The sequence below is a fragment of the Lonchura striata genome, chromosome 13, assembly GCF_050655825.1.
Source record: "Lonchura striata isolate lonStrDom1 chromosome 13, ASM5065582v1, whole genome shotgun sequence".
In the NCBI taxonomy this organism is placed as follows: Eukaryota; Metazoa; Chordata; class Aves; order Passeriformes; family Estrildidae; genus Lonchura; species Lonchura striata.
Genome location: NC_140715.1, coordinates 15302948 through 15325580, shown reverse-complemented (window position 1 = coordinate 15325580; position 22633 = coordinate 15302948). Strand labels below are relative to the sequence as shown.

The 22633-nt window shown below is 42.8% G+C and overlaps 1 protein-coding gene across 1 annotated transcript in view; it reads right to left on the bottom strand.

Annotated features, from left to right (window-relative positions):
* The window catches only part of GALNT10 (polypeptide N-acetylgalactosaminyltransferase 10), a 75452-nt gene that overhangs the window by 5070 nt on the left and 47749 nt on the right, over positions 1–22633 (bottom strand). The window contains exons 5-8 of the mRNA XM_021552285.4: positions 12290–12475; positions 10627–10810; positions 9632–9749; positions 1506–1613 (exon numbers count right to left, since the gene is read on the bottom strand). Coding sequence (XP_021407960.1) covers positions 1506–1613; positions 9632–9749; positions 10627–10810; positions 12290–12475 — 596 coding nt within the window. The remainder of the gene's footprint in view (positions 1–1505; positions 1614–9631; positions 9750–10626; positions 10811–12289; positions 12476–22633) is intronic.

Here is a 22633-nt window from a genome sequence, read left to right as displayed (position 1 = left end):
TGCTTTTTTATCCTTTTTTTCTGTAAGGAAACTAGTCAGAGCATGATGCTGGTAAATACCACAGGACATTCAAAGGTCTCTGACAAAAAGCTGCTTTCTTAAATCCTTCTTATTGCATCTTTTATATCCATCTAGGAATGGGATTTGAAGCACTCCCTTCTGAAAAGCTCTAGTCACAATACTCTTTCTTAGCACTATTTTTCCATTTTCTTGGGTAAAACTCTGAGATACCTCAGGAATATGGAGCTTTCAGGTGATGACCCTTCAGAACGGAGCAAAGGGCTTTACCTTGTCACAGCAGCACATTTCATATATTACTGTAAAGCTTAATCCCCTGTGCACCTCCAAGACAGCAACAAACATCACCCACTCAAGAAAACCTGCTTGTCACAGTGCCCTTGAGAGTGCTGGACCTTGGGCTGTTCTCTGGCAACATCAGGCACATTCTTGGTGCTCCTTGTAATGTGCATGTGCAGTTGTGACTCTTCACCTGAAGCTCAGTCCGGCAGTGATCATTTACTACCAAAAAAGTGAGCAAGCTAAGAGTGAGCAGCGTGCTGATCCTGCCCCAAATGCAACCTGCACATAACAGGAGCAGGTGTTTACCTCAAGGTGTCTGTTAAGATGCCAAGAAACAGCTGTTCCTACCTCTCTGTCTCCTTCCAGCACCGTGGGAGTACAAAAGAGCCAAATATTTGAAATCAAAGTACTATGAATCAAAATAAGTACAGTTCCCTCCTGAAGAGATGGCACAGACAGGAGAGTGCTCTGTCATTCTGACAGGTCATTGCTGGGCTGAGGAATTAATCCAAATCTATAACTGGGGTGATGCCATTAAAGCACTGTAACACTGTGCAAACCTTAAGATTTCAGAACAGCAGGGCACCTCTCTGATGTTTTTCGTTTTGCAGTCTTCCTGCTCCTAGGATGTTTTTCTCCCACCAGAGGGCAATGCAATCCCTCCTCAATTTGAAAATCAGCTAGAGAAACCCAGTGCAGGACAGACGAAAGCTCTTTCTTCTTTGGGATACACTAGATTAAGAAGTAAGATGGCACAGAACATTCCATTGTGGAAAATTACAGCTTGCCCATTCAGTGGTCTGTGATGCTTGAAGCTGAGAGGTCTTTCAATCACCAAAACCAATCACCCTGCTGAAGCTTGCTGCTCTTAGAGAGCACAGCTATAAAATGACTGAAGTTATTATACAAATAAAGCCATATCTTGTTTTTATAGGCAGCTCCTGATCACAAAGTCCCTGCCCAGCACCCAGCAGTGGCTGATGTCTGGAGCATGGCAGCTGTTCACACACACATCTGCAGCTCCCTGGGCTCTCTTCCCTTTATGCTACACATCCACCACTGCACAACTGCTCAGCTTGCACTGTACAAGTGCAAATTACAGACAAAAACCCCTACATTTGCTTCCCATTATGGGGTGAGAGTAGACAACAGCATGGTCTCACTGCAGTCAGACTCCTGCTGTGGGGAATGCCACTGCCACTTACTCTTGCCAGGCTGACTCCTGTGGGAACCTTGTATGGAACATACTTTCTGTAGATATGACCAACTCTAGAGCAAGGGATGTCCTCCATGCGCCCTCCACACATCCATACCTGTGGAACAGCAGGGAAACATTTAGTCTTGGCTTTATGGAGGAAAACGAAAAAGAAAATACTTCCAAGTAATAAAAAAACGTAACCCAGATTTTTACATTAAAGTACACTCTTCCCAAATCCCCTCCCCTCCTTGCCTTAGTCCCAAATCCTATAACAACCTGCTTAGAGCCATTCAGCAAGCCTGGATTTAGCACAAGGGCTCTCAAGCCTTCTATACAGAAAAGAGCAGGGAAAAAAAATCCATGCAATGAGAAAACAGCACACACCTCGCTATAAACTGATATATGTTATTACAGCAATAGTAACCACAATAGTTAAACTGGGCTGCCATAAAAAACCCTGGGTGTAGGTTGTGTAACGAGGCTGTAAAAGGGAGGCCATCTCCCTAGTACAGGTGGTCATGTGTTATGCAAAAGGCTCCAGGGAATTCATGAGCCTGTTCAAGTGCCAGAAATCAGAAGAAACTGCTACTTTTTCCCGTGGTTATCACTGCTCTTTTATGGTTTCATTGCTGACATTCATTCATTGCTTTTGCAGCCTTACAATTAAGTGGAAATCTCTGCCTGCTGAACACATAAATAGCTTTAAAAAAGCCCTCAGGAAGTCACTAGAACACACTGCTAGTTGGAGATGACTACCTTGATGCTGGGTTAATGTCTAGAGCGGGCCCAAAAGCTTCCTCCCCCATCTGGGAAGATTTCACTTTGTGCCAGCACTCTGCAACAACTTTCTTTTATTCTTTATTTATAGTATGGATGTAGTAATTTTGTCCAAGTGAAACAAATGGAGACGTTTTCTAAACCAGCCAATCTACCTCATTAGGTTTAAGAAATATTTCTGTGTTTCTCAGAAATATCCAATCAATACTTAAAGAAAAAGTACCCTTTAGAATGCCAAAGAAATTACTTTCTGAATTCCTGGAGGGAGGCACTGCCTTTGCTCTTCTGTTTGTCCCTAGATCCCATGGGAGTGCCCCAAAGGCTGTGGATTTTAGGCAGGCTGATGCAGTGCTCTTGGTCTTCCTGCTCACTGGGGCTAATTTGAGCCACCACAGTTCACTGTACAATGAGCTTAGTCAACAGCTTCACACATAGCAGGCAATTCCATTAATATTCTACAGTGACAATATTAAATACTTAGCTTGGAAGAGAAATATTTGGCCAAGGCTGCTGCATAATTATTAGCTCTGACACTAAAGTCCTCTGGAGTTTCAGCTCTGTCTGCTGGCCCTAATAATTACAGTCATTTGCTGACTGTGTATAACCTAATGGAGGTTGGTTGCTCTCAGTTAGAGAAATATTTTTCATGGGCAATTTCTAAAGTTCAAGGTACTTAATTACATGTCGTTATGGTGAGAGAGACACGAAGAAAGTTGACAAACACTCCTACAGAATTTCATTCCTTTTGTCCCTGCTGTGTCCTGAGAGGCTGGTGCAGAAGAGATGAAAAAGAAACTAGCACACAGCTTCTGTGAAGTTTCTTATAGAATTAGAAATGCTTTTTATTCTGCAGTGACTGTGCTTTTGGCTACAAAGGGCCAGACTGTGATTTTGCTGCTGGGAAATTAACAGGCTGAGAAAACAGGAATTTGGACATGGTTTGTGTTTCTAGGACAGAAATGGTTTGTGCAAGGCTGTAAGAGCTGCAACAGACCTGGGAACCATAAAAACCTTCAGGAGCAGCAGCAGAAGCCCAGAGCTCAGTTACACAGACACACTCCTCAACAACCTGCACTACCCTGCACTGCACCCTGCAGCAAGGGGCTCACAGCAGCTGCATTTTGGGGTAACACAAGTCTGGCAAACACCAGCCTGCTTTCCTTGCTGCCTGCCCACAGGATGCCTCACCTGGCCTGTCTCTAAGGAAAAGCTTTCAGCCAGGCCACTACAAATGCAATTCTCTGGAACACGATGTCCTTGTGCAAGCTGAGCAGCAGAGCCCTGCAGTTGGTACAGCTGGAGAGGATAGAGCTGTCCTTGAGCTGCAGAGCTGGAGAGGCAGCAGGAGTGGGAAGCTGCACAGAACTGATGGGCCAAGAGCTCCAAGCTGGTACAAGACTCCAGGCATAGAAGACAACATCACACGAACACATGCAATGTGATCAGAAAAGCTACTTAACTGAGTTGCTTAATAAGTAAAACCTAACATCAATTTGACTTGCTCTTTTCTTGCTCATGCTTTAAAATATTTACTTGCAAATGATGCTGCAATGGAGGCAATGGAAGGCTTCCTAATCCCTACCAGCAGAGCTCAGTGACCCTCTCAAGGTACTTTGCCACCTCTGTGCCTTTTTAACGTTGCCTCACACTGCAAGTGACAGTACGGCACCCGCAGTACAAATCTAATTTTAAAGGCATGCTTTCCATTCATTCCTTGCTGCTTTGATTTATTTTATTAGTGAGCTGCTTTGTGTGGTGACAGAACTCATTACAACCTCCATAAAGACAATTACCAGTCCTTATCTATACAACTGGAAGAAAGGGGAGAGAGAAAGAGCGTGATATGCATTGGTAAAGCACAGCTAACAAAAGCATTAGAAAGCCAGAGCTAAAGGTCAGAGAATCGCATCCAGGGGTCTGTCAAAGAGTAAATGCAAGAGAAGCAAACCCAAAATAGCTGTGTGCTAGCTGAGGGAATGCTTCCACTCAGTTACTGATATTTGGTTGTTTTTAAACAAGAGTACAGTTCCCAGGAATGACACACCAGAATGTACACTGCTAAAAATACTGCGCTGTCAGACAGCTGAAATGGTTCTGGGCTGTGGGGCAGCACCTTGTGCCTTCCCCACAACACTGACTGGCACTTACTGCCTTCTCTAGGCCTGTTTCCTCTAGGTGTTTTACACATCTTGCCTCACTCCTCAGCTGACATGACAGAAAACGTCAGAGCCTGAACTTGCACCTGATTTCAAACAGCCATTTACGCTGTAAGAACAAGAATTAAAGCCGGTCAGGCAGACAGTGCTTCTTACAATAATCTAATCAGATCTCATCAAGAGAGAACAGGAAATTTCTCTTCCTCCTCAGGCACAATTTTGCCAATCTTCATTTTGGGCTTGGAATCCAGCAGCTGACAGATCTGCTAGAATTAAGAGAAAACCTGGCTACACTGAGGTCAACGGGCACACTGAGCAGATTTAGCTAAGGTCACAATCTCACCCTAATAATAAAAACCACACAAGGGAAATAAACTAACACTGGTGATATTGCTTCCATCTTCCCAGCAGCCTGGAGAGCTGTAACTCCATATTCATAAAGCGACTCCAGAGCCTTTGATTCAGTCAGTACGCTGTGAGAGCAGCAGATAATATGCCACCTATTCTCTACATGGGAATGTTATGCTGATCCAATTCCCTTTCTGCAATTTCAGAAAACAATGTCAGGTAAGACAGCTGAACCTCTCCTCTCAAACACACAATACAATGCTGCAGTTGGTGTGTGAACACAAATTATCTGGGTATACAAGGTTTATGGTTTCCAAAGACTGCACCACGATGAGCCAATGCTTCCCAAGAGAGGAAAAAAATACAAAGGATAGTTAAGCCTTGAAAATAAAACTGCTTCTGCAAGAGACAGAAATGAAGACCATGGGATGGACCTACAGAGAGCAGCTGGCTGGTTGTGTGAGCACACACTGAAAGGTAGGAGGAAAAGGGCACAGAGGATAAGTCAAGGGGGTTTTCTTTATAACAGAGTAGCTGAGAGGATGAAAGCAAGGGCAATAACTCAGGAAAACTGTAATCCTCTATACTGGAAGCATCAGCTGTTCCTGCTGCTGGGACTTGGTGCTCTCTGAGAGATTAAGGCAGCCCGTGAGGCACTGGGATCTATGTGTTTGCACAGCACCTTCTCACACACCACACACCTGCAGAGCCATCCTCACCATCTGCAGCATTTGAGAGTAATAACAGCACTTTGTAATAACCACATTTCAGGGAGTGGAGGGGAGCACTTCCCTGCTGCTGCTTGCTGGGAGGCTGCTCAGGAACCTGAACCAAGAAAAAGGTGCACAGAGGCAAAAAATTCAAGTCAATGGTCTGAAACTGCTCTGTGCATCACCAGATAGGAAAGAAGCCACCCTGTAGTGCAGCTGAGGGCCTCAGAATTAAGCAGCATGTGCTGGCTAAAAAACAAACAAACAAACAAAACCCCAAAACAAACAAAAAAAAAGCAGCAGAATGCCTGGCCTGTTCCAGTGTGGGCAAACGTGAGCTGCTGGAAAGTGGAGTGAGGGTGTGCCTGGAATAAGCAGTGCAGGCTCACAATCAGCACTAACTTCAGCAACACAAGTAGAAATGCTGTCAGAAGGGATCCCTTGGCAGCTGCACCCTAACTACACACCTGCCAGAGCCCAGTGGCAAAATGGGAATCAGAAACGTGCTGCTGGCATGGGGCAAGGGAGAGGCAGGCATTAGACATGTGAACAGAAGGCATAGAGCACTTGGATTTGTTGGAAAACATGTAACACGTTTTAAGCTGTGGAAATCAGAAGCAATCCTTGTTGATGGTTTGGGAAAAGGATCTGGAAAAATGCAATGACCTACAATGACCAGAATAAGTGTAATGGCTCTTTTCCTATTGCTGAAGCAAGAATTGTAGACCACAAGTACTAACCAGCTCTTTTGTCTACCTTTTAATTGTTCTTTTCAGGGCAACTGTCAATTTGGCTTGTTTGCACTGAGCCCTTTGCCTTTCATGAAGGCTTTACAATCTCCAAATTACAAGGCAAACATTTCTAAAACTGAAATGATTTATCCCCTGGAGTGGGACATTCTGGATTCTCATTCTTTGCTCTTCAAGTACAGTGTGCAATTAAAGGACTGACAACCACACCACTCAGATCTGAGATACAAAGTACATCTATATTTATGCCTACACAAGTCAGACATATCCCTTTTTACTCTTCTGTTTCCCCATAACCAAAAAACATCACAGACTATGTATTTATGGAAGAGAGGCGTGAAGCAGTTTAGTGAAGATTTATGTAAGCCAAACAGAATAGAAGCCACAAAAATACTGGAAAAGAGGCAACACCATCTCAAATAAAACTGAGCATAGCTAAGTGCTGTACAAAGTAGCACTTGCAGAAGGGAACAGTTTAAATGCTTCACACTGCTCCAAATTAAATGCACTTATTTATGTAAAAAAAACAAAAACGTAGCGCTTACGTAGGCAGCTGTTAAATTGTGTTCAGGAGAGGAAAGGTCCATTATAACTTTGGGTAAAGAATTGAGTTTTGTTTCCACAATCAGGAAGATAAAGAAAAAGACCAGAAAAAACTGCAAGAGAGGAACCAGGAGGCAGCAGAAAGGAAAGGTGACAAATGCCCCACAGGCAGCTGTGAATGCTTGTTTACACTTTCTCCAAAATACAAGAAACACTTCAAGGTCAGCACCTGGGAATTCACCTGTAACTACCACTGCAGACTGTGATCTGCCTGTTGTGCCTGGGGTCACCCTGACCTGCAGCAGTGCTGGCTCACAGACACCGAGCTGCTCTGCATGCACACAGGTCAAGAGAAGGAAGCACTGCCTGTTTTCTGCTCGAATATGGAATAGATAGATCAACTCCTTCACTTCTAAACTCACATTTCTGTTTTAAGGGATTGCTAAGACCCAGAAAACAACAAACCAGCAGTTAAGGTTTGAAAGTTCACCTCAATTTTTTTGTTCCTCCTACACGCAACATTTTCTAACCATGTTTGATGCACATGTTTCATACAAAGTGCAAGGTTTCTAGAGTTAGATCTACCCTCTAGCTAAATGTTTTCCGAGGTGTTAAACATTGATGCTTTCTCTGTTGGCTTGCTTGAAAATTTCTGTTCAGAAGGAAGCAGAGCCAGCTGATAACAGAAATACGTATGATTTCCAAAAAGAAAGGCAAGAGGTTCCTAAATAAACTTGTTTATTTCCAGTCTCTCAGCAACAGAGCCCTGTATTTTAAAATAAAGGCAAAACCAGCAAAGCACAGTACATGAATGGCCAAAAGAAGAATATGCTTAAGGAAAAAAAAAAATCCAAAACACAAAAAACCTCCCCCAGAAGTCCTTTACTCCTGGTGAGCCTTGAGAAGGCCAGATCCATTGCAATGGAGCACAGGCCAGCAGTACAGAAGAGAATCTGCACCCATGGCACCCAGGGACAGGAACAGATTTCTTTGTTAAAGCTGGGCTGTAAATCTGGCATGCTTAGAATCTGCATTCCCATGAGATAATAAATAATGTGAAAGTGGGCACCCCACACCTGAAGCCAGAACTTTAAATTATTTGACAGTGCACCTTTAACTACAAAATTTCAGTCTGCTTCTAAAGGTAAAAACATAGCTCTAAGCTCACCAGGAAATGTCATAGCTTCATAAATTCTATGAACAAACCTTCTATTCTTGCAATTCCAGCAGAATTATTAAATCTATCAGCCACAGATGAATGTATCAATTTATCTTAATTTCTGAAAATACACTGAGCCTCTTTCAGTGAAAACTTCATTTTTTTCTGTTGCACAATGAAAGAAAAAGGGGGTCTTTGCAGAGATTAATTAAAGCAAATTTATCCCTCCATAAATTACCATCTCTGGACTGAAATAAAACACAGCATGTTTCAGAGGGGATAAGCAAACAGATGAATGAGGCAGTCTTATTTCCTGCAGATCAAGTAGTGTGACTGTCTGCTGTGGCACTGAAGACAAAGGGTTTGCCCAGCCACTGTCATCACTCTTGGAAACCAGCATTGTCAGAGAGGAAGAGGCTGAATGTTGCCCCTCCTGCAGAGAATGAGCACCTCACACAATTTCATTACACACAACACAAAGGTGAAATGGCTCTAAGCACAATGACACCCCAAGAGAGGAAGCCCTCACCCCTCCCCTCCTGCCAATGTCACAGAGGACAAGGGACATCCAAGGTGACTTATGGGTTTTGATGAGGAAATGATGGAAGAAAAGGCTGTCTCAAAATCAGTGTCTTTTCTCCCACTGTGTGCTGCCCAGTAGCACATGGGGTGTGTGTACAGCAATGTGCCACACTCTGCATTCCTCTGAACTGTTCAGAGGCATGGAGATCCTGGAATCTGTTTTGTAAAGTATGAGCCTTGACTTGCCAGGGGAGACAGAATTTTAGCTGCTGAAGCCAAACTGTGCATTACATCCCTGCTATCCTCTAGCCTCATGTAAGGTCAGCTAGCTTAGATTAGTGGCATCCAGACAGCTGTAGAATCAAATATTCAACCTCTGAAAGAAACTTCAAACAGAGTTTACTGTAGATATCTTTACTCAGTTTAGTCCAGGTTATGGACTTGCTACCTGCCTTCAGGGGCTTGGGACATTCTAGTGGGTTTCCCAAACTGGATTTCAGAGTTCCATAGTCCAGCCAAACACAGGAACCAGCAGTCTTGGTGGGTTACAGTGACTTGTTACTCTTTGTATGCATTTTTGGGCAGCTGGCTAAATCTTAAAGCCCTCCATCGACCAGCTCAGTCAATCAGTGGCACAACTGTCCCCAGGCCAGGCAGATAATGACCCAAAATCATTGCCAGCAACAGTAATGACTCCAGTTGTTGAAGATTTCCTCCTGGCTTAGTTCCTCACAGCTAGGGATGAGCTGGACTGACTACAGACAAAGCTGTTCTCCTCTCTGAGAACTCCAGCTGAGCACTGAGGTCCTCCTGGAACTGGAATCCTCCTTCCCTCAAGGAGAAAGTATTTCATCATGTTGCCAGGGTGAGCACAAAGCAGCCCCAGAGGCAGAGAGCTCCACACCAGCTGACTTACCCTTGCTGGGAAAAGCTCTTGCATTGGAGCTGTGACCACAGAATGGGGACAGCCCAGCTAATCCTGCTCCAAAACTCACCCTCACAGGTCACTGCTCACATCAGTGCTGATTCTCCTGTGCACTATCTTACTACTCCCAGCTCTTTCACCTTTAGTCACACGCAAAACGACAAGACAGATCATTCACATTCTGCGCCTCAGAACAAATTCTCACTTTACAAAACAAAAGTAATTTCCAGAGAACATGGCTCACCTTAAAGGATATTTCATACTGCTCTCCTCCCCATATCTCCAGACCTGCATCATACCCTCCCAGCTCCCAGAACCACTTTCTATCGACTGCAAACAGTCCTCCAGCCATTACAGGAGACCTTAAGGAAAAACCAGACTCCATATTACAAACACATTCAAAGACACAGATCTCTAGCTAAACATTTAAAAAACAAAGCAAGATTTGACAAATATTCTTTTCACCACCCAGTGTTTCTAGTGCCTTTACAGCCCCGTCAACCCATCAAACAGTTGTTTTGGGGTTATCTACTGATTTCCCATTTGCAAACGAGGAGAACCAGACCAGGCTCCCTTCAGAACCTGGTAATGCCTCTCCTCCAAGCAGGGAGTTGACCATTAAGTGACCTGGGACCTGTATGCTCCACACATGGTGCTCTGTTTCTGTTGCAGGATTGAGTCTTTGAGTTTGACCTCAAAAAGTGTTTTGTTGGTTTGTTTTTTTTTTTTAACACTGCAGAGTATAATGGACAGCAAAACTGCCTCAGTGTTGGCAAACACAGCAACAGCAGAGCACAACTTGATCACAGATATACTTCTGCAGTGCATTGTAATAATCAAAATTGCTGTAATTATTCTGCTTAGTTTTCTTCTTCCCCCACCTGGGAATGACACATAACCCACCACTGATTCGTTGTTTTTGGCAGAACATTAGGGATACTAAGTTATGTTTGAAAGATCTCAGTAATAAATGACTGCATTAATTGTTACACATTAGAGATTTCAATGAAATGTTAACTTCTGCAGGAATTAACGTGGCAAAAAACAGCAATGAAAAGGAGAGTGTTCACAGCTACTATACAATGCATTTCTTTTAAACCAGCAAAGCAAACAGCTGCCAAAAAAGCAAGCAGCTTAACACGAGCTTCTGGCTTTTGCAATGCTGAGGTGTAAACCAACCCTACAGCAGGGTATTATTTCATTAGCTGGCTCTTAGCACTCTGCATTTCAGTAACTTACTCAAAGGGATCACTGGGATCAGGTTTCTGTAACTCAGGAGGAATAGGGATCCTCTTGTAATACATCTCCCAGTCAAATGCCCCTCGCATTGCATCTCCAGCCTGAGTCTCATATCCGAAGTGGTCGTGATCAATAACATCAATCATTGGGCAGACGATTGTCTTGCGGTTTCGGGCAATGCGATCTGAAGATTGGAGAAACATGTTAGAAAACCTGCACCAGCTGGTTCCTTTCACCATGAAATTACTAAAAAAGAGCATCAAAATATGAAGTTGTCCAAGAATGACACAGTTTTCTTCCTGTTCCTTCTCTAGCGAGCAGATGCTCCAATTTATATCAATTTATCTGCTAGTTCTGCAGTCACAGAGAAAAACACCAGGCACCCATCACCCAAAAGCAGAATGGGAAGACACAGCCACACTACCACAGAGAAATGACTGCCAGGCTAAAATCAGATTTCTTGTACTCGGTGAGCCATCCTCATTTCCACAAGTGACCAGGATGTGAACCCCATCTGTGCAGATCCAGATCCAGGGAATAACCCACTGCACCACCCAGCCCTGCCACACTAGAATCTGGCAGGAAGCATTTCAGACTAATGGCATAAGTACTCTCAGCAGGCTCAAGAAATGCAAGTGTTACCTCCTCTCCGTCAACCTTTTCTTCCCACCAAACACAGGATCAATTCCTGCATAAACATCTGGAATTTCTTAAATACTTTGTTACTGAGACAGTCTCTTGTTGGAAGTTAGCTCTCAGAGCAGAGGCAATAAAATGACATTTCAGTTTCCAGAACACATCTCACAGAAATCCTTTCTGTGCTTTAAAAATCAAAGCATCCTCTTAGTGTTCTCATTTAAATGGCATTGGAGCTAATTCTGTCCTCCCTCCCTGGGGTTCATAAAGCTGCAAATGTTTCAAACTATTGCCAAATATAAACTGTAGTGAAAGCAACAGGATAACCATCCATCAAACCTGCACTCTTTCTTAAACCTCTGCTTGACAATTGTTGCCATAGCCTGTTTGAGAAAGTCACACCTCAGAGAGCTCTGACAGGTCACTGGCAGCAGGATGTGAAGGAGTTTGGTACCGGCCAGAGGCAGACAGGTACCAGAAACAGAGAGCACTGCTCCTTCAATTAGTCATCCTTGAAAGGAACTGACACCTCCTCAAAGATGGAGTGCTGCCTTGGAAAGGAGCGCCCATGTTCTACAAATACACACCACCAGCTCTCATTCACAAAAAGTATTTTTCACAGCCTTGCAGACTATGAAGTTAAATATAGTTATATTGGAGATAAAACCCTTAAAACTACTCAAAAACTCTATGTAAAAATCTTTTCTGTATCATCAAGCCATTCCTCTTGGCAAGCTGTTGAATGACCGCATGTTTAGTCTTCTAGCAAGCTGTAAATTATTTAAGATTTCATTTAATGAGGAAACAGAAGAATATGATTTCTGCTCTTTAATTAACAAAAGCATACAGCAGGGTTACTGCACAGTGCAGGACTCCAGAACAGAAAAAATCTTGTACTCAACACTACAAATCGCCAACAATTCACTTGAGCCTTATGGTTTGTTCTCCTATGATATTTCCTCTTTTACCCACTTACAGCACGAGGGGAAAGCAGCAGGTGGGAATGATTTCAGCAGCCCCCACTCACCGAGCAGAGGTGGCAGCCAGTTGACGTTGGCCTCGCAGTGGGAGTCCAGGAAGGTGATGACGTCCCCGATGGCCACCGAGGCCCCCAGCATGCGGGTCCTGATCAGCCCCTCCCTCTTCTTGGTGCGCAGGATCCGCACGCTGGGGAACTGCGCCATGTAATCCTCCAGGCGCTTCTTCAGGTGCTCTGTGTGAAAAGGAGACATTGGGAACGAGCAATCCCTTAAAAATGCTGTTCTGTCTTTACCAGGAGGAGATGTCTTTGGAAGTAGGGCCTCAACAGGTAACAAATGCAGCAATAGGAAAAAGGGAGTAAAACTTACTGCTTTTAAGGGTTTAAAAATAACTGCCTAAGCAAGACTTTTGAGGATGTTCCAAAACTTTAGAAGCAATTAAACAGCTGAGGAAAAAAAAAAAGGAACAAAGTGTATAGAATGAGAAAGAAAGCAGCAGAGGAGGAGGAAAAGGAATAAAGACAGCTGGCAGACCCTGAGCCAGGATTCTTGGACACTTGTGGAAAACCACATTAACTTAGGAAAGACACAGGGGAATTCATATTCAGAAGTAAACCACACTCAGGGCATTTAAGTTTTGTGTGGTTTCTTCAAAACACACAACATAGCAATCTACTCATGCATAAACAAAAACCAGGAAAAAGCCTAGTCAGACACCCCTCCAAGCTGCAAGGCAGGCACAGCCACAGTGTGTATGGGGATGGCTTCCTCAACTGCTTATCAGAGGAGATTTGCATTTAAATATGGAAATATTTACACAACTGAACATGGACTGGAGCCACATCTGAATTAACACAGTGGCAGTCACCATGATTGACAAGAATTCAAACAAGAGAGCTGCAGAGAAAGATCAGTGAGTGATCAAAACAATAGACAGCTTGTTCCAAAGTGCAGATAAAAAGTTTGGTCTGCATAACGAGAGAGGGGAACACAGCTGTCTTTACATCAAAGAATGAAGCAGCAAAGAAAAACCTAAAAATAGGCTGAGCTGATGCTGGCCTCATCACTAATGGGTAGATCTTTCAGGCATCTGAAGTTTTGACAGGAAAGCCCATTCAGAGGGTGCCAGAGATTGTTCATTAATGCCCCACAGCACCCACTGCAGTCAGCAACTGATGCAGGAAAGAAGCCTCACTAAACAAAACTTCGTATCTTACATCTAAGCAAGCAACTCAAAATCTCACACAACAAAACTTGACTAGAGGCAATCACTGAAAAACAAATAACCCTCTGAGGGTATTTGCCTTCTGTAGGGAACACATCCTCTCCACTCTGTACCGCACATCTTCCTCAGTTTCCAAAGGAAGCATGAAAGGCAGGGGCTGGAAAGGCCAACAGCAGGAAAGTGGCCCTGAACAGGGCATCAGGAAGGCTGGGTATTGGAACAGCTCACTGGAAAGAGCAAAGGAGCAAATAAATTTAACCTAGTTATGAGCTCTCCCCACCTCAGCTGACCTGGAAAGTGTGAGAATGGTCAGAAGCCCTGTGGTAACACACATTCTGTGCCTGCTCTTTGAAGCAGTCATCATGTGCCTCCCTTCAAACATCACCCAAATACAACTCCTTGCTTTTGAGGTATTCCCAGCAAGCTCTCTGCCCTGTTCAAAGCTTTGTTTAACATTCCCCAGGACTTTATCTCACAGATTCATTTTAGTGTTTTGTCTGACAAGTGTAATTGTCTCACAGTATCTACATAGGTTTCCCTCTCAATAGAGCCCTTAGGACTTCTTGACGTCTAGTGTGCTTTTCCCTCATCCTTTTCAGGTCTCTTCTGAATAGATCCTCTCAAGCAACCAGAAATTTTGTCCACTCAATTACAGATTTTTCAAATAAGGGCCTTCCACAGAGACTAGACATATTATTAGTGCAGCTGCCTTCCTCCTGAGGCAGTGGGTAGACTTAAAACGAGAGGAGAAAAAATAAAAAAGAAAAGCTACCACTGTTTAACATCAGAGCTCATCCCTTGCCATTGTTAGTTTGTCACAAAAGATTGTTTCATTGCAGAGAACAAATAATCCTCACTTCAAGCATAAATCAGCTAAGCCCAAACCAGGATGCAGACTTTACTTAATGTACCCAAGACAAGATAAACACAAGAGTGGCTGCTGGTGCTCGTTATAATAAAAGAAGGAACCATCACACAAGATACTCTCAGTCTGATTTCCCTAACAACAGCCAGAGATTGATAATAGCAGGAGACACTTGGAAGATCTGACTACATAATACATACATTATCCAAGCCAAACCTATAAAGCACTGGAAAGTTTTAAAAAATCCACAGCTCCAAACCAATGGAAAATATAAAGAGCCTTTCTTCAGCTCTTTATTTTGATTAAAATGAAAAAATTAGACTATGAAAGATCCCAGAGTTTTGCCTACCACATGTGTGTCCATCATTTCCATTTTAACAGCACCAGCCTTTCTGAACTGTTTGATTTGTGGTACAATTTCATCTGTGGTGACCTGGGGCAGCTGAAGTGACTCCTCCAGGGACACTCCAGGGACACAATGGCATGCTCAGCCTCCTACCAAACACGAGAATGTCCTGGGATCTGGTCTCACACACCCCCCAAAAGGGGAGCACAGAGCCACTGGACTTGGCCATATCACTTGTGATGATGATGATGGCTGCTCTGCTACACTGACTGAGGACAGGGTGATTTGTACCTATTGATGAACAAGCAGCTAAAAAAGGAGATTTCTCCATTTTTATGGTGTCATGGGGAAAGGAAGGCACAGGAGCCATGGAGTGTTCTTAGGCAAGTACTGTGCAAAGAGACAGCAGAAAGTCTAATCCATTGACTTCTCACTGCATTCCCAAAAGCTGGGCTTGGTTCTTCAGCATTTCTTTACTACATTTCCATAATAAGAAAACACCAAAGCATTGCATGCTTGCAGTGAGGACTCTGCTGTTTGTCACACTGGTAAAGTGCTTCACACGACAGGAATCATGTCCCTGATGGTTTGGAGAACAAGGAAAAGCTGCAGGAGTTCCAGCAGCACCTGTGCACTCACACTGCTGCAGGGAACACACCTGCTGAGGGCTGTCCTGCACGATGATGCTCAGGTAAGCTGCTCCTCCCAAACGTGCAGAAAAATCCATCTTTGGTCACTGCATTTTGTTCTCTATCATGAACTGCAAGTGGGCAGAGCTTATTGCAGCTGCTTTGCCTAATTGAAGAGTCACAGACCTCTGAGCAACCTCACAATACACAAAACTCAGTAAAATGTGGTTTTCAAAGAGATTTCTGTGTTTCCTTATCCTCATGCTATTCCTGCCACACGGCCTGGCTTCTACGCATCCAGATAGAAAATAGTTATTTCCTTCTATTTCAAATATTGTCCCAATTAAGCAAAATTTTGCTTTTAAAAGAAAATTTTAAAAAAACAAACAAGTCGTTAACTACTACAAAATTTAACGAAGCTTTAAAAAAATATATTATGGAATCTTGTCACACTGAATAATTTTTATTACAAGGGCAATTTTCTTTAATGAAAGTTGTTAGGTGAACTGGATGGATTCCAATGGCTATGCCTATGCTGGGCAAAGTAACACAGCCCAAAAATATAAATGAGAGTAAGATTATCTGCAGATTGAAAGCTATTCTGGTAGTTTGCTAACACACTTTGCAATAAAGTTGATGTACAGTGTATACATTAACAGTACCAGTCCAGAACCACTGCTTTCTGTACTTTGAGCTGTAAATAAAGCTGCGTGAAAACAGGAGAGAAGTTTTAGAAGCAGCCTGCTTTACAGAAGCAGCCCTAAACTTTGCAAAATAAGGCATTTATTCCCCCTAGGTCAAATTTCTGTGGTGGCCTTACTGTACTTCTTCCTACTGGCCTCATCCAAGCAGAGCTGCCCTCAGATCCCTCAAGTCTGGTGACCACTTGTACCATGCCAAGGACCTTCCAAGACTGGAATTCCTCATATCCAGTTGACTTTTCATTCCAACACTGTACTCTGCCACCTGAAGAGGCACCTAAGAAATTCAAACACAAGCATATGCAGAAACTGGAGGAAGACAGAAGAGTCCAAGGAGGTTTTTTTTAATAGCTTATAGCCCCTGTAACAGCTCTGCAGTTTTTGGCAGGGAAGAGAGTACCAGTATTTGCAATAGAAAAAAAAACCCACCAGCCATGACTTGAAACTATTAAAGTGATTTATGTCCTGTGAAAGAACTATGAGTGAAACACTTCTCCTGTCCTACCAGTGCAACATTTCATGGTTCATATGATACCATCAGCTTTGGTTTCTGAATTTTACACTGTACAGCACATCTGCAGCTCCAGTGCCCTTTCCAGATGTGCACCATCAACCCAATCCAGAAGAACAGCACTGCAGAAACAGGAAACATTCCCAGACACCTTCCCATGTTACTCTGATGCCACTGGTAGCACCAAAGGTCCCTGTGCCCTACAGGATCCTGGCACCTGCTGAGGTGCTTTGCTTTAGTTCACACTCAGAAGCTTGAAGATGCAAAGACGGGAGAGCCACTGCCCTCTGGAAATCCAGGGAACCTCCCCTTCCCACTGAAGGGCACAGGAGGACAGGACTGGAGGATCTGCAGAATTCCATTTTAGGCAGAAAAACACTGTTTCCCTTCTCTGCAGGTTATTTTGGCTGCTTTTCAACACCCAAAGCCTGAAGTGCCAGCATGCATCTGGCATTTGTTTACAGGTTACCCCAGCCTGCCATCCCACCCTCCCACACACAGACACGCTTGTTGAAGATTACAAATGAATCCATTCATTTTTACTTGGCTACTTGGCCCTAACGTGCTGTTTAACAATTTAAGAACGAATTATACTCCTTCCTGAATCCATCATAATGTGCAAGCCAGGCCTCCCTGAAACAGAAGATTCTAAATCATCGAAATTAACTTCTCTCCCTGTTTTGGTGCAGATGAGTAATCCTTTGAAACAGCAAAATGTGCTGTTATCCAAACAAGCAACACTTCCACTAGTTTTAATTTTCTTTCAGTGTTTTCACGCTCTGATCACTGAAGTTGGTTGGGAGGATAATAAATTGATTTAACAAATTGCGCTATGAGCACCAGTCTCAGTAATAGAAAACTGATTAGGCTGATCACAGCTTTCCAAGCTGAATCTTCTTACAAAGAGGAAAAGGCTTGAGGAAGGAGAGAATTAATATTTGTTGCTTCACTGATTACAGTTCTGGGGTGGACTCCAAAAGGGAAGGGGGCCCAGTTTCCACTGCCCATTCTGCACCAGTGTTGGGTCTCAGCACAATTTTAAAAACAAAAACTGAGGGGGGGAAGGGTTTCTGTGCATGGGACAATATCTGAATGTGTACCACCCCACATGATAATACAGCATGGTTTGGACTTCAACAAAGATTTAAAGGGTTTGCTGAAAACCTGACAGGTTTTGTTCTCTTTCTAAATGGTTTCAAAACAAGCTTCTGTTTCAGGCACAATAAAATGCACAGAAGTGGAAAAATGATGCCCAAGAAATAAGCCAGATTGTGAGTTAGTGAGGAAAAGACCACCAGGTGAGAGCCTGGGCGGTGATAAACTCAGGTGCATAAACTTCTGCTGTCCTGCCCATGCCATCAATTCACCCTTCTGTTTGCAAAGGGAACTTTCTCAGTGCTTCCTCCAGCCTAGAGCAGACATCCCAACCCTGCTCAGGTATCATTCAGGAGATGCTAGCACTGAATGCAGAGATAAAGGTGTAATTTTAAAATGGGAAAATTTACACTTACTGGAATTAGTATATAAATACACGCAGAACCCAATGAAAGTTTAGTAGGCTGCATTTCCAAGCAGGGAAATATACAGGGAGTCATCATTTTAGTGACTGCACAATTTCTCAATCTCTCAGGAAAGTTTAATTTGTAAAGGAGTCTATTGCAACTGCTGCTTTCTGAGGGGATCCAGAAAAATCCATTTACCTATATTTCCATCAAGCTGTAAAGTTTAAACACCTTCTGTTCCTTAGGAGCAGTGCAGCCAACCTGTGGTGAATGCATCACCTCTTAATTCCTGCACACTGACCTCCTGGCCAACCCACAAGATCAGTTTTTCCCCTCTGCCAGCACTCATCTCTCCCAGGGGAAACAGTCAAGTCATTCTCATTAGTTTACTCTTCTCCCATTTCATTAAATATGTATCAAGATTAAAGCACCCACTTAGGTTTTTCCCTCTTCTGTTGACTACATCTCATCTAAAGAGGGTATTTTGTGGCTGTCAGTGATTTCCTGTTGATTGCTTTCAACCTCAGAGTTGCTGTACTGGCACACACACACTGGAGAGATGCAGGTTTTGGCCTACACAGCCTTTGTAGATGCAAAACGGGTGAATTCCTTGCAGTACACTTAATATTCAGGTCAAGTTTGATGTAGTCATGGTGACTGGCAAGGAAGGACATTATTGTCCCAAATTACTGCCTTCAACCCGAGCAATCTCTGTGCTCATCTTCAGGCCACACCAGCAGCTTTGTCTACCCAGTTGTTTAACCAAAGGAATGCCTGCACTCTCAAAATCTTTAATTGCTTTGAACCTACACCATCAACTACTTTCTGGGCACTGGAGAGACAAGCAGGGGTGCAAAAACATCTCAAGAAGTTTGTTCCAAAGCCTCCTCTGTGCCCAGGGAGCGTGTCAGGACACAGCCACTGCTGCCAGCAACATTTCTGCACAGCGTATCATGACAGGAACCTAAAGCCTATGACCAACAGCAAGGCAAAAACTGCAACCATCTGAAGAGATGCAGGCAGATGAAGTGTTAAGACAGCCCTTATTGAAACATTTTGGAACATATCAAAGCTGTGAGATTAAAGCCTTAAAAGTCACTGAGTTGTGCTGGGGAAAAAAAGAAAAGAAGATACCAAAACAAACCAGTCCTCAGAGAGTTGGCTTTGTACATGAATAATGCTGATAGAGGCAAAGAGTTTCTTGGCCTGAAAGTATTTGCTCTGTACAAATCATCAGAAAAGGAAATATTCCAGAAAGAGCACAAGGATTGACAGAAATCTGCTCCAGACTTTTGTCTCGTTAGAGAACAGTCCATTAGGCCCGAGATGTAACTCACTTGAAAGTGGCTTTGATCTGGTAGGAATGCACCCCTTTGGATCCCACAGGCTCTGATCTCAAGTGTCTAAGTGAGGAGGAACAACTATGAAGCCTAAAATTAATAGCAGAGAGCTACAAAGTTTTTGCTCTGGGGTTGCAGCCAAATTCGAGTATTGGAAGACTAACTGATAATCCTTCAGTCCTACAATGATGCTTAAACATTAATAATCATGAATGACAAAGCAGAAGGAGGTCTGTCCTGTAGTCTGTGTGTCAGAGGACAGAAAACAATGCATCTGGCCAATGAAAAAATTAGCAATATAGCTGCTGGCAGAACACACACAATCAACTTGCAGTAAAAAACTCTGCATGCCAGAAGTATAATTTACAAATTCACACTTTACTCTTCTTCTAGGCCTCGTCACCATCAGTTCCCAACACTCTGGTTTACTTTACTCGCAAGAAATGCAGCTATCACAGTAAGTCGGTGACATGTGCTAGAAAGGTCAATAAATCTATTAAATCCCAATGCACAAATCCAGGCTTGTTCAGAGCTGCACTGATACCAAAACGAAGCCATCTCGTGGGCAATGCCATTCTCAAGTGACACATTCATTTCACCTGTATGTCAGAGCACAGGGCAGGACTGATAGCTGAAATTCCCTGCTTTTAAATCTGGAGCTTTGGCCTCCCCCTGCCCAAAGTTAAACTACTGTGCTCCATCAGTGCATCCCTGTTGTGGGTGCAACAGTGCTCCTCAGGAACTGATGCTACACTCAGAATTGTGTGGCATTTCTTCACTAAGTAAATATAACTGCAATTAAAACTAAAAAAGGAATGTGGCTTGGTTTATCCACTTTTATTTTTCAGTTGAAGCAGCATTTAGTTTCTGATTTTCTCCAAGTGAAAAAGTTTCCACCTTTATCAAAGTCCCTCTGTGGAACAGCTGCTTTGTTAATACCACTCCAAATGCAGGTTTAAATAGCAGAAACTATGATTACAGTAATAGATATCATATATGGGCAGAGGATGTTTGAATCACATTTCTAATTAACTTCTATAGAGAAGCAGCTGTAAAGCATTAAAATGCTGATTTGCACTGCAGCTGGCAGATATCTAGATTTTTTTGACTCCTAGCAGATGAGGACATGTACTTCAAGGTGAGGAGAATGATATTAAAGCTGTTTTCCTGCAAAGTTCCTCTAACAGAAGCTACATGTGTAGGGTTTCTTAATAGCAAGCAATGCACTGAGATTTACTTAATGAGCTGTAATGGAAACTCTGCTCCTCAATTATTTATTTTTTTTTGTAAACTTTAGACTGCCAGACATCCTTCACTACACAATAATTAGCTGAGAAAGAGGTCACAGTACACTTGACCTTTTAAAGTCACCTCATTTCCCTTCTGGAAGAATCTTTCAGTCATAGCAACTGATCTTAGAGAAATAAATACAAGATAATGAAAAGTAAACTGGTTAGTTAATTTAAGCTGTCACAAACAAAGCTGTAGTAAACAACTACAATAGGCCCTCATGCTTCTTAAAACACCAGAGAATAAACTTTTAATGCTCCCCAGCCATTGCCTAATGAACAGTGCAGGTTTTAGACATCCCTTTATGAAGGGAATACATGAGTACAGACATTAAAGACACATTAAAAATGAATACTCAAAAAAGGGAAAACATAAAATTGAATTTAATCCACATCTCACTCTTATCCGAAGCAGACTTTGTCACTGTTATCTAAAGTATCTCATACCCACAAGACACTGCCAGAAATGTACAAAAATGGGACATCTGCACCAGCTTTTATTTTATTGCTCCCTTTGGCGCTCACTATGGAAAAGAGTGCTGGTGAGTTCACAAATTCACTCCTACACTCATGTCCCTGCTCTGCTGTGCTCCCTGGGAGTCATGGTGCAGTTTGGGACAGAAATTTCACATCTCTCCACCCAAGAAGAACCAACCTTCTCCCACTCACCCAAAGGGAGATCTGTCTCGCTGTCTGTTACTTCAAAGACATTTTTCATGAGTCTAAACAGGCCTGAGATGGTTTGCAATGAATTCTAACAAGGAAAAAAAACCATCTTCATTCTGTGACCTAATTTAAAAAATAATCTATCAGTTGTTTGGGACAATATTTACCACAACTTTTATGAGAGACCTTGAAAGCAACACTTATAAAGTTTGTGGAAAAGCACAGTTGGCCCAAAAGAGCCTGGCTTTTTCTTATTTTCTCCATACTTTCTGGTAAGAAGCTTTAAGATGAAAATATTGATAATTCAGCAAGAAAGGCTGTCATCACTTTGTCCTAAGCACAGTCACTCCATAGTCTGAGATGTACTAACCAGATGCACTTCAGTGCATTTAAGAGAGAAAAAAAATTACTTTTACAGTGCATGTGCCTAAAGATGAAAAGATAATCTCTTCAGCTGCATAAATCTGTTACTGTTCCATTTAAAGATCAAAAAGAATTCAAGTATTAAACCTTTTTCTATTTCAGATACTAAGAACATGATTTCTTTCAATTAAGGCCTGGCAGATGTGGTTAATGGAACAGAGCTGTATTTGTTATGTACTTGCTGCTGCACCAAATGACACATTAATCACCCCTTGCCTTCTCCCTCACTGCACTATTCAGTGACTTCTGCCCTCCAGACCAAATACCAAATTATACTGCTCATGGTTCAGCCAAATTACCTCACTCACATTTGGTTTTCCATTCAGGTTATCCCATACCTTCAGAGTTACCTGCACTGCAATATGAAGAGGGGTTTAAAATGTCACAGGGATTTATCTGTCAAGGGAAAAAGGATTTGGTTGTCTCTCCTCTCTGATGTGGAAGGAATAAAAAAAAAAAAATAATGGTTGAAGATATAAATAGAATAGACTCCTAAAAAAAAAAAGTTTCCACAAATTAAGATGAGGTTCAAGGTAACAGAGTAGTCTTGGAAGATGAAGCTGAAATCAAAAATCTCCATAATAACCACCCAAGGGAAAATGAGTTCCCATATACATTCCTCAGAACAAAATTGTCTCCTTGAAATCCACTGCAGCCAAGGATATATTTACAGAGCTCCTGGATAGCCACTCCCTAAACCAGACTGTGCTTCATGCAAGGGCCAGAGGGTTCACTTTGCAAATCTCATTGTCATATTGGGTCAAATACATGCAAATACTTGGGCTGAAAGCTGTTGTTGCCTCCCAGTGACGGGTGCAGGTTTTGCCTGGCTGCTCTGAGAAGGATGCTCAGTTTTCACACCTTGCCACTGTACAGACATCAGCACCACGGGCA